This window comes from Oryzias melastigma, unplaced genomic scaffold (assembly GCF_002922805.2).
Source record: "Oryzias melastigma strain HK-1 unplaced genomic scaffold, ASM292280v2 sc00259, whole genome shotgun sequence".
NCBI classification, from domain to species: domain Eukaryota; kingdom Metazoa; phylum Chordata; class Actinopteri; order Beloniformes; family Adrianichthyidae; genus Oryzias; species Oryzias melastigma.
In genome coordinates this window covers 39,271-51,835 of record NW_023416893.1, presented here as the reverse complement: position 1 = coordinate 51,835, position 12,565 = coordinate 39,271, and the positions used below count along the sequence as shown (strand labels likewise).

General features: G+C 42.0%; 1 protein-coding gene across 1 annotated transcript in view; it reads left to right on the top strand.

Annotated features, from left to right (window-relative positions):
* The window catches only part of ints2 (integrator complex subunit 2), a 41,055-nt gene that overhangs the window by 9,347 nt on the left and 19,143 nt on the right, over positions 1-12,565 (top strand). Inside the window, exons 6-12 of the mRNA XM_036210836.1 lie at positions 5,926-6,096; positions 8,793-9,013; positions 9,461-9,586; positions 10,214-10,285; positions 10,851-10,965; positions 11,967-12,035; positions 12,254-12,388. Coding sequence (XP_036066729.1) covers positions 5,926-6,096; positions 8,793-9,013; positions 9,461-9,586; positions 10,214-10,285; positions 10,851-10,965; positions 11,967-12,035; positions 12,254-12,388 — 909 coding nt within the window. The remainder of the gene's footprint in view (positions 1-5,925; positions 6,097-8,792; positions 9,014-9,460; positions 9,587-10,213; positions 10,286-10,850; positions 10,966-11,966; positions 12,036-12,253; positions 12,389-12,565) is intronic.

Here is a 12,565-nt window from a genome sequence, read left to right as displayed (position 1 = left end):
GGAAGAAGCTGTTTCGGAGCCTGGTGGTTCTGGATCTAATGCTCCTCAGCCTCCTGCCTGATGGGAGTGGTTGGAACAGACCATGTGCCGGGTGGGTGGGGTCTTTGATTATGTTAAGACCCCTTTTCCTGCATCCTATGATGTAGAGGTCTGTGGTGGTTGGCAGCTCCCCCCCCACAGTTCTCTGGGTGGCTTTTACCACACGCTGCAGAGCTTTCCTCTCAGCGATGGTGCAGCTGCCGTGCCACACGGTGATGCAGGTGCAGAGGACGCTCTCCACAGCAGCATGGTAGAAGCTCATTAGGGCTGAGCCTCAAAGTCCAGCCCGCCGCAGCTTCCTGAGGAAGTACAAGTGCTGGTGGGCCTTTTTGACCAGTTGGGAAGTGTTGGTGCTCCAGGAGAGGTCCTCGCTGATGTGCACACCCAGATACTTATAGCTGGAGACAAGCTCCACTGGGGCCCCATCGATGTGAAGGGGTGGGGTGGGGCGTCTGCTTTTCCTGAAATCCACCACCATCTCCTTGGTCTTCTTCACGTTGATGCAGAGGTTGTTCTCTCTGCACCATTGCACCAACATCTCCACCTCCTCTCGGTAGTCAGACTCATTGTTGTTGCTGATGTGTCCTACTACCGCTGTGTCGTCTGCAAACTTGACTATATGGCAACTGGGGTGTCTCACCGAACAGTCATATGTCAGCAGAGTGAACAGGAGGGGGTTCAGCACACAGCCCTGGGGTGTGCCAGTGCTCAGGGTGAGGGTACGGGAGATGGTGTTGTGGATCCTGACAGTCTGTTGTCTATGTGTCAGGAAATCCAGAACCCAGTTCCCTAGTGTGGGGCTCAGGCCCAGGGTGGAGAGTTTCTGCAGCAGGGTCTGTGGGATGATGGTGTTGAAGGCCGAGGAGAAATCCAGGAAGAGCAGGCGGATGTAGGTGTTCCTGCCCTCCAGGTGCTGAAGGGCTGTGTGGACCACAGATGAGATGGCATCATCAGTGGAGCGGTTCTTCTTGTAACCGAACTGCTGCGGGTCCACAGTGGCGTCGATGTTGTTCCTGATATGGGCCATAACCAGCCTCTCGAAGGACTTCATGACTACCGGGGTCAGTGCTATGGGTCGGTAGTCATCAAGCCCCGTAACTGTTGAACTCTTTGGCACAGGAACAATGACGGATGTTTTTAGGCAGGTTGGAACAGATGCCTCAGACAAAGAGATGTTAAAAATGTCTGCTAGCACCTCAGACAGCTCAGACAGCTCAGATACACAGTCCTTCAGCACCTATCCTGGGATGTTATCAGGGCCAGCAGCTTTGGGGGGTTAATTCCTTTAAGGGTCCTGCTCACATCAGCTGCAGACACTTTAAGGGGCATATCACCTGGTGGAGTGGCGAGTTTGGTGAAGGGCAGTGGTACTGCAGGATCCTCAAAGCGTGCGTAGAACCTGTTGAGTTCATCTGCCAAAGAGGGGTCATCTGGACACTGTGCATTCCTGGCTTTGAAGTTTGTGATGCACTTAATGCCCCTCCACATACTCCGGGGGTCATTTGAAGAGAAATGCTCCTCAATTTTCCTAGGGTATGTGGATTTGGCTCTGTTTATGGCTGCCGTCAGTTCATTCCTTACTGCTCTCAGTACAGATTCCTCACCGGCCCTGAATACAGCATTCCTGGCTTTCAGCAGAGCTCTCACCTCAGCGTTCAGCCAGGGTTTTCAATTTGGATAACAGATGACTGACTGTGGTAGCGACATCACTGGCACACTTGGAGATAAACCCCAGGACAGAGGAGGTGTATTCCTCTAGGTTCACCTTTCCCTCATACGTAGCTGCTGCTTTGAAGACCTGCCAGTCTGTGCATTGAAAGCAGTCCTGCAGCACAAATCCTGCATCGCTGGGCCGCACAGTGACAGTTCTTCTTGTTGGCTTTACCCTTCTTATCAGAGGCTGGTAGGATGGTGCCAGTAGCAGGGAGATGTGGTCAGAGAGGCCAAGGTGGGGGCGAGGGAGAGCTCCGTATGCACCGTGGATGTTTGAGTACACACAGTCCAGTGTGTTGTCTCCTCAAGTGGGAATGGTGACATGTTGGTAAAAACTGGGAAGGGTGTCTGTCAGTTTCACGTGATTGAAGTTAGGGCTGGGCGATATGACGATAAAAAACCGTCGTACGATCTCCAAAGCTGACGATAGGTCATTTTTAAGATATCGTTATATCGCGATATTCTACGAAAAGCTGCAAGAGCGAGAAGGCAAAAGCTTGTTGACAGCTGTGACTTTAAATCCGAGCTGCTGCTGCTCCCCCTCCTCCTCCTCCTCCTTCTCCCCGGTGTGTTTTTCCTGTTTGGAAGTCACGTGACATACAACGGGACAGAGTCTTCTCGAGTATTGAATGACGGAGGTCCAAAAAAGTAACAAAAGGAGACGCAGTGTCTTGCATTTGACTTCAAAAACCTTGACAACAAAATAATCCGATGGAGAGGAATCATCACAGGACAGGAATCGCATTTTAATAGAGAGAAATCAGGCTGGGAACCGTGAACTGTGTGCTAAAGTTTAGGCTAAAGTGGGTGTTAGCAACTCGTGACAGACATGCTAGTTTGGTTCTTTAATGTATGTTTTTATTAATGTTTCGTGTTTTTAAACATAGCGGATGTTAATCGCACGTATTTACGTTCAACCTGCACAAAAACTGATGGTAATTCATGTAGGAAACACGTAAAATGTTCTGTCAAGATGCACGGTGCTGCATTGTTATGCTAGCTCTTTGCATAGCTTTTGCTAGCTACTGTAAGAGCCTAAATCTTATCGTCGGTCGCACTCCCCTTGTAAGAAGTGTAAGTGAGTTTGCACATAATTTTCTTAATCCGTGGCGTCACCGTTGAGGTTCTTTCTTGGTCGTTCGGACCGAATAAAAGCCCAACTAGAATAAACAGCGCTAATGCTAACGCTAGCTTTCTGCTCAGTGACATAAACACAGCAGAGAGCAGATGTTAGTGAAGGAGCTGTGGATGTAAACTTTATAAAACTGCCACAACATTTACTGCTATTATCTCTGTGTTTTGAATCTTAACAGTTTGGCAGATGTATTTGATGTTATCATCCAAGTTTAAAAATGTTTTTGTATCAGTTAAAGATGCTAGCTGGAGCCTTTTTTTCAAAGTACAACGAAATCGTCTATTTGAAGGTAAATTCTGAAGCAATTGAGATTTATTTAGCATGTATGTAATCAAAAATAATAAAAGTTTCAGTTTCATTTTAAAATGTGGTAAATGGTGTTTTTATTATTATTATTATTTTTATTTTTTAGCACTTTGAGCTGTTTTTAATAGAGAAAGGACTTTACTAAACTTTATCAGTCATTCATGCTATAAACTTCATCAATCTCCCTCATTTCTGGTCTTGGGTGACAATCATTTACAAGCTCTGTTTTATGGATTTTAGCACAAAGGAAAAATTAAAACTCACTGATATTTAGAAGCTGTTCATTTGACAGCAATGCATTAGCTGTAGCAGTAGAAGACGCAATTCTTGCAATATTTACAGATTAATCTTAATAGATAACTATTTAATTCGAATAAATGTAAATATTTGTTCAAAAATATGTTTACTTCTTTCAACTAAAATCAATATAATTAAATTTGAATTAATTTTAAAAATATCGTGATAAAATCGAAATCGTGAAATAAAAATAAAAAAATCGTGATTTTATTTTTTTGCCATATCGCCCAGCCCTAATTGAAGTCTCCTGCAACCACGTAAAACACTTCTGGGTGCTTGGCTTGCAGCGAGCTGATGACATCATGAAGCTCCTGTGTTGCAGCGTTGGCACAGGCGGAATGTAAACAATGATGATGAACACAACAGTAAACTCCCGTGGTAGGTAGTGCGGACGACATTTCACAGTCATTAGCTCTACTGCCTCAGAGCAGGAGCCTCTTTCCACCCCACAGTTAGTGCACCAACCTATATTTATGTACACACTTAGTCCTCCTCCTTGTGTTTTGCCTGACCGGCAGTCGCGGTCTGCTCTGAACAGCTGCAGGCTGTCCAGTTGGAAGGCCGAATCTGGCATGTTTTCATTTAACCAGGTTTCAGTTAAACAAAGAACGGCACAATTCTTCATGTCTGCCATACTCAGTCTAAGGTGAAGTAAATCCATTTTGTTGTCCAGTGAGTGGACATTGGCCAAAAAGAGACTTGGTATTGCTGGTCTGCTGGCCATCAACCGGACCTGCGCACCCGCCTGCTTGCCTCGTTTTTGTTTCCGGGCGCATCTCTTCCTCTTGTCAGTTGGTCCCGATTGCTCTGTTCCGCCATGCTGCAGACGTCAGGAGATGCAGTCTTCCAAGTGACGATTTTAAATTATTAGATATAAAACTAACTGAACTCTTCCAGATGTTCGTGAGTTCAGTCGAGCTATACTTCAGACGAAGTGGGAATTGTGTGAATGTTTTGTAGCATCACACAATAGTGATTTTCCTACTACTTTCCGTACGTTTTTCAGCACGTAAAAACTCAATCACACTTTCAGCAATCATGGTATTAAACATTCAACTCGTTCAGGACATTACTGCTTGTATTTTTAGAATTCATAAAATGTATAGTTTTTAAAATATTGAGCAAAATATGCCCCATAGGAAATGAATGAGAAAGTCTTCAAATTTCAACATTTTAAGTTGATTATCAACAAACCTTTAATTGTATTCATGGGCTATGTTTACATCTTTTATAGTAATTTTTTTAAAAGATTTTAGAGTTTAGCTAATATTTTATCAACATGCTAACATTTTTCAGTACTTTAGTTTACTTGGGAATTTAAGGCTATTTTGGAGTTTAGCTAGTATTTCAGTAATGAGCTAGCTTTTTTTTGACTAATTTGACATCTATTAAGGTTTTTTTAGGCTAATTTGGAGTGGCAAAATAGCTTTTGCATTCTCAGCAAATCCATGCAGCAATTAAAGTAAATTGTTTCACCATTTTCAGCAAAAAGTGGGCTTCAGTTTATTTAAACAGATTAATTTCACTTAGAAAATCCCCAAAAATAAAAGAAAAGATCAAATTAAGCAGGGATACATTTATTTGTAATTATTAGGGCTGTCAGATTTGTCGCGTTAAAAACGTGTTAACTTGACATGTGCGTGACCCCGGGAGTAACAGACTGTCAAACTATCCACAGTGTATCCTGCTTTTCTCAGTCTTTAATGTTTTAAAAAACAAAAGTTAATTGGAAATGATAAATCTCTATTTCATTTATTACTGTAGTTCAGCAGAGGAGGAAAATATTTGGTCCTGACAAAAAATGAACATGAAAGTGTTATGGAAATGTTATTTTTGATGTTTTTTATTTTATTTTACTGAACGTTGATTGAAGTTTTGAATTTAAAATGCCCTTCACTTGCACTTGGGCTTTTGTTAGACATTTTATGTTACAGCCTTTTATTGTTTAGAAAGTTTATCTCAAAACAATGTTACAAAATAAAGTATTTCTGATGAAAACTATTAATTTTGCCATTCTTGTTTTCATAATTAATGTAGAACTGCTAAATTCAGCGAAGCACACTTTTTTTCCAAAAAAAAGGCCACGTATTAATTTGCAATTAATCGTGAGTTAATTATGGACAAAATGCGATTAATCGCAATTAAAATTTGTAATCGCCTGACAGCTCTAGTAATTACCATAATCCAGATGAGTTATGAAAATGTACAGAAAGTGTCTGAAAGATAGTTTATGTAATACTTTGTTCTAAATGATATTTTACAGCCCCTAATTCATGCTGGTAAATACTATAGTACTAATGCAGCGTAGAAATAAAAGCTGGTTGTCCTGTTTTTAAACACTCGGATAGATTTTCAACATCAGTTTATTCATTGCAATGTCTCCATGAAATCCAAACTGCATTTATAAGCTATAAGATGAATGTGTGTGATCTGAGGTGGAGGAGTGCCACCTCCCCGGTCTCGGGGTGGCGCTCACGCTGGATTACAAGCCGGACGCCCCCGACGAGGCCGTCAGCCCCCTCGTGTCGTACGTGAGCGGCCTCCTCCTGGGCACCAACAGCAAAGTCCGGACGTGGTTCAGCATGTTCATTCGCAACGGGCAGCAGGTAAACCGCTCAAATTGACTGAATCTTTTCTGCTGCGGCACACACACCACAGAACTGATGCAAACCGAGTTTTTAATTGAACAGTCTTGTGTTACATGTGAAGTGAGCATTCACACTTATTTGGTTGTGTATGTCTCCTTCTCATGTGATTCCACACGCATCTCTATTCACCCTCCATGACTTCATTGGTAAAAGATTCTACTAACTTTGTGTTAATACAATACAGTCCAACTGTTTTACCTGGATGGAAACTATCTAGATTTTTGTTGTTCATTTGGCATTAGAACTGTAAATGAAAATGTATTTTAAAAGAGAAACTCTTTATTGTCCTACTGGAACTTTTTATTTTAATCAACAAAAACAAAATGACTAAAAGACATAGCAGCTCAAACATTCAAACCTGCATTTTGGGTATTTTAGACGTTTTTTTTTCTTTGTGGTTAAAAAGTGAGTCATATTCATTAATTTAGATATAGTTTCTGGAGCTGTAAAAAAAAAAAAGGATGAAAAAGCACAACACGCATCCTTCACTGTGGTTCAACTTCAGACAGTTGGAATTAACATGACTTTGTAGAATCTAGCTGGTGATTGGACGTGTTTTTGTTTGCATCACATGAACATGGAAAGACAAAGACAGTAGAGACACAAAGGGAATAGGAACTGACAAAGTTTGACAAAAACTGATTATTTACCTCCTGATCAATTTCGACCAACATCGTCTTGTTTGTATCTGTGGTTTTTAACCAGTAGATCAATATTTCAGTATCTGTATCCTTTACATCCATAGTAAAAACTTTCATTCCCATTCATCATGTTTACAGTTTACAGACTTTGGAGAAAATATTTCACATGGTTCTGAAAAGTGCAATAAATTCAAACTAATTAGGGGAGGCTACAATTATTTGTTTTAAACCAAACCTTATATTTACACAATTAAACCAAGTTGTAGGGAAAAGGAATCATTGCATCTCTACTGCTGCTAGTGCGTTCACATTGAAAGTGTCAAACACTCCTGCTAAATTTAGGAAGGATTTGTCATTTATTGTTTTATTACATTAGACCACACTGAAGAAACTGGCTCTCGGAAAATAGGTCAAAATTTCCTCAAATTTGAAAAAAAGTAAAAAAGCAAAAACATCAGCCAATGGGGTAAGAAAATGGCCTTATCAAGAAGACAATTCTAGTCACCAAGACATTTTTCTCAAAATAAGATTATTTTGCTCTTGCTAAACTTTCTTGTTCATTTTTTTTTCTCACAAGACGGAAAAGAAGACATTTTTTCTTGAAACTAAAGTTTTAATTTCTTAAAGTTCAGTTTTTGTGGAAGCCAAGTTAAATTTTTTATTCATTGTGCCTTCTTATTATTAATTCATAATTCTAAGGAGAGATTTTTCTGATTTTTTTACTTCATGTTTTACTACACACAAGTCACATATCAAACCATAACAAAACTGTGACCCAAAAATCAAGGTTTGAACCAAATAGTGGGAAAGTGAATCATTGCATTCCCAAAGTGTAGCACTAAGGCCCAATCCGAATTCTTACCTTCTCCCTACCCCTCCATTTAGCCTCCCAAACGGAGAGTCATGGAAATATAGTGTCTCTGAATCCAGACACGTCATCATCATCTCCATCACGTCATAAATAGTTGCCGGTCTGCTACGTTAGCGCTCAAATATACATAACAACAGTGGTTTTATAACTATATAAAGTTCACACTACTACTAAAAGTCATTAAGTTCAAATGTGACTCTGTGCTTCAGAGCACAGAGTCACATTTCCATAGCAGTTCATTCTGCTCTCTGGGGCTCTGTGACTACATGTTTAGATGTTAGCTCACATATAAACCGCTTTGACCTTTCGGGTCATGGGGCTGCTGGAGCCTAACCCTGCAGGATACACCCTGGACAGGTCAGTCTGTCGTAGCGCAGTTGTTGTTGATATAGAAGGAGCTGGCATAGAATGATCATTTTCCTCAGCCTGACTCCATTGTTCGTTGCTGCTTTTATTTTGAAATATCTTTTATAAATACAAGTTAAGTTGCATGAACACTAAACTAGACTAAACACTGCTGCCTGTTTTTCATCTAAAATCCCTTCAGACCAAAGATAAACCTGTTCAGTCCCAGCCTCCAGTCTTCAGCCATAGAAATCAAACACTGTGATTATTTTTATTTTTTGTGCACAAAGTCCTGAGAAGAGGTGAGGACGGGTCACAGTGTCCTTAGATTACCCACTTCACACAGCATTCAGCAGCAGAGGATGCTGCGCCAGCACCCTCACACCACAGCACTTCTGTGCTCCCACGCTGCATTTGTCCTCGCAATGCAACTCATCCGAGGTGCTTCTGCTTAATGTCACCTGCGATTTGTATGATGCCGTCCCTCAAATGAAATGTCAGATTTAAGGTAACATATAAAATACAATCAAAGCTTTAAATAGGATTGTGTTTCTGCTCATATTTCTGCTGCGATGTTCTCTCAGGGATACTTTGCCTGCAGATATTTTTTTTCTGAAAAGATAAAGAAGGAAAAGCCCGTCTGTGATGTTAGCTGAGTGTGCAAATGTTTGTTCTAAAGGTTTAGATTTGCATTCACGTGTGTTCTGCATCATCCCTCAGAGGGGAAAGAGATCAACGTTGACAGGGGGAGGATCTGCAGTAACGGTGTTTGACTCCTGTCTTCTCTGTGCTGCCAGAGAAAGCGGGAAAGCAGCTCGGTGTTGTGGCAGATGAGGAGGCAGCTGCTGCTGGAGCTGGTTGCTATCCTGCCTCGCTCACGCAGCACGCACCTTCCCAACAATGGAGGCATGGAAGATGAGGCCGCTTCAGGGTACTCTGGCCTCAAAGAGGAGCATGTTGTAAAGGCCAGTGCTCTGCTGCGCCTGTACTGCGCCCTCGTGGGCATCGCTGGTCTGAGGTACGTCAGAGGACGCCCCGCTCCACTGGTTATCTTTACTCTAAAGCAGGGGTATTCAAATCCAGGCCTCGAGGGCCGGTGTCCTACATGTTTTCCAACCAACCTTCCATTGAAGCTCCTTATTGGCTAAACATACCTGATCCTGGAAATTAGCAGCAGATAAGGCAGGATTTCTGGAAAACCTACAGCAGAGAGTCCCAAATCCAGACCTCGAGGGCCAGCTTCCTGTAGGTTTTCCAGAAATCCTGCCTTATCTGCTGCTAATTTCCAGGATCAGGTATGTTTAGCCAATAAGGAGCTTCAATGGAAGGTTGGTTGGAAAACATGTAGGACACCGGCCCTCGAGGCCTGGATTTGAATACCCCTGCTCTAAAGTAAAAGTTTTTTTTTTTTTTACATTTTGTCTAAAAATATCTTATACCAACAATCCTTTGAATTCCTCATCAGGCCGACAGATGAAGAGGCGGAGCAGCTCCTGCAGCTGATGACCAGCCGGCCTCCCGCCACTCCTGCAGGGGTCCGCTTCGTTTCCTTGTCCTTCTGCAAGCTGCTGGCCTTCCCTACCCTGGTCAGGTACTAAAGCTAGTCCTCCTCTTTTATCTGGTTCATGCATGTCTCAGTGACAAATAGGGCTTCCACAAACCATTATTTTAATAGTCGACTAATCAACAATTACATTTTTTGATTAGTCAAGTAAACGGGTTGTGCGTGAACTGAATGTAAAACCCACATCTTAACCATCATTAGCTTTAAACTTGAAGGGTTTCAGCTCTAGGCTAACTAAATAAAGACAATAGCTTATTAAGCCTTTAATGAATCATGCAGCCTTTCTCCTTTATTTGTTTCTGGCATTAAAACAGGACTTCAATCAAAAGAGGTAATCTGAATCAGCTACAGAAAAACTAAATAAAAACCTGCAATTATTTTTTTAAAGCTTTGAAACATATATTTAATAAAATATATATAAAGTGACCACATCATGTGTGTCAAAAGAATGGGAGACCCGGCATTAGAAAGCGTGCACCGTAGTTTTGAGATAAAGAACGAGCAAAAAACAACGCGTCGACTATTGAATTAGCTGTCAACCATTTTAATAGTCGACATAGTCATGACAAATCGACTAATTGTGGCAGCCCTTGTGACAAATGCTGATCACCAATCTGGTTTCCTGACTGATTTTTGTGCTTGGTTGATGTTCAGTACTCCAGAGCAGGAGCAGCTGATGGTCATATGGCTGAGCTGGATGATCAAAGAGGAGGAGTACTTTGAAAGGTAAGAAAAAGAAGGAGTTTCCAATATTCAGACAGTGCCACAGTGAAGGACCATGTTCCTCATCTTGTGCATGTTGACAATTAAAGCCTTCATTCACAGAAAAACCTTTGCTCAAGTGTTATCATTTTGAAATCCAATCATTAAAAGCTGCGTTGCTCTCTGGGACATAGTTTCTGCAGAGCGGCAGAAGTATATTAGAAATTCTCTTCTGAATTGTGGGCGGACTATTGGTGTGGAGCAACCCTGGCCCCCTTTTCCTCCCCATTGTGGAGCGGAGCAGGGAGCGTGTGTCCTTCCCAGCGCATTTTCTGTGTCACAGATACAATCTTTTTTAAAAGGCATTTCTTTGTCTGCTCCTTATTCAAAATACTCATAAATGCAGCCTTAATCTTAATTTTCTCTCTATACGTCCTCCATCATCATAAAATGCCACAAGAACACGTTAAAAACACCAAACACACCACATCAGATTGGGTCTCTCAGTCAAATGTAGTCAGAGCATCAGCAGATGTATTACAGTCTGTCTTTCTTCTGATGAGTATGTGTATGTGTGTGTTCATAACAGTGCTGCAGGAGTATCGGCTTCTTTTGGAGAGATGCTATTGCTGGTTGCCATGTATTTCCATAGCAACCAGCTCAGCTCCATCATCGAACTGGTGTGCTCTACTTTGGGGATGAAGGTAAGGTGATGGGTAGGGTGGTGAGATTGATCAATATGTATGTCTGGCTGACCAGGTGCTGCAGCAGAGACTGTCCCCGTGATGAAGCAGTTTCAGCAGCATGCTTGTTACGACCCCTGGTCGTGTGTGTTTTGTGTGTGTGCTTTCTTTGTGTTTTAGCTGTTTTACCAGCTCCTGCACAAGTCCAGCTCCTCCACTGCTGCTGACTCCGCCCCCTTCCTGCAGAGCTGATTGAGGCACCCTCCCAGCCAATCCCTGAGCTGGGAGGGAAGCTTAAAAGAAGCCAGGAAGCTCTGCTCCAGTGGTGGCTGAAATTCCTGAGTGGGGAATTAGTTTCTCAGCCTGCCCCTGCTGTCTGCCTGGCCCAAGCCTGCTAGCTCCTGGTTTCCCCCTCTTTAGTTTGTTGTATTTGTTAATTTTGCTCTGGTGGTTTCTTTAGTTTGTTTTGGAGTGATACTTATGTTTGACTGTTTGGTTTAATAACCTATTGCTGTAAAGCCTGAGAACCTAAGTTACTATTAGTATTCATTCATTTGGCTTTTTGTGGTTTGTTTTATCTTATGTTTTGACACCTGTCACTCCATTAAACACTGTGTCTCCTTCTTATCCCTGCCCGGTTATTTTCTTTTTTTTATATGTTAAACATTTCTTCCTACTCCCCAAAGAGGGACGTAACAATGCTCATACCCAGCAACCCTCCTTATTATGTGGCCAATTTGCAGCTTTACTACTTATTAAGTGCTCCATTGTTTCTCCCTTCTGTGTTAAGTAGTTTTCCTACTAAGATGTGTAGTGTAATTGGATTGGGAGCCTGTTTGTTTCCGCCCCCTGGGCAGTGCTTTCATTTCAGTGTGGTGCCTGCCATGTAGAATTTTCCTCTAAAATATGAAAGGAGAGAATTACAGAGCAGCAGCGCTGCTCCCTGCAGGTTGTTTTCACTCACAGCAAAGCTGATGCTGTCAGCGTTTTTCACCGCTTGTTGTTTTTCTCACTTTTCCCAGATTGCTATTAAACCCAGCTCTCTGAGCAAGATGAAAACCATCTTCACACAGGAGATTTTCACTGAACAGGTATATGAAAGCGTCCATCCATCCTCATGGCCTCATTCAACATTTCTATTATGTAAACTGGTTAAACAAAATCTTTACTGATTTAATGGGTATTTCATTTGAAGTGTGGGAGCTCTGTGGAATGAACACACTCAGCATGAAACTAAAAAATCTAAGAAATCCATCAAAATCCACCTTTAACCTTTGCCTGTGTCTGGTCTTGTGTTGTCATGCTGCAGGTGGTCACCGCTCACGCCGTCCGGGTGGCAGTGACCAACAACCTCAGTGCAAACATCACAGGGTTCCTCCCCATTCACTGCATCTACCAGCTTCTGCGGAGCCGTGCCTTCACCAAACACAAAGTCTCCATCAAGGTCGCCAGACTCCTTCATAGGGTCACACGGGTTTGGGGTGAATTTAGATTAAAACAGGGCCTGAACAAAAACAGATTATTCTGTTTCCTTTCACAAATACATATCTCTAAAAGTCTTTTTGATTCAGTCTTCATGACCCATTCTGATGAAAATGCTGCTTTTGGTGTTTTGAGCATT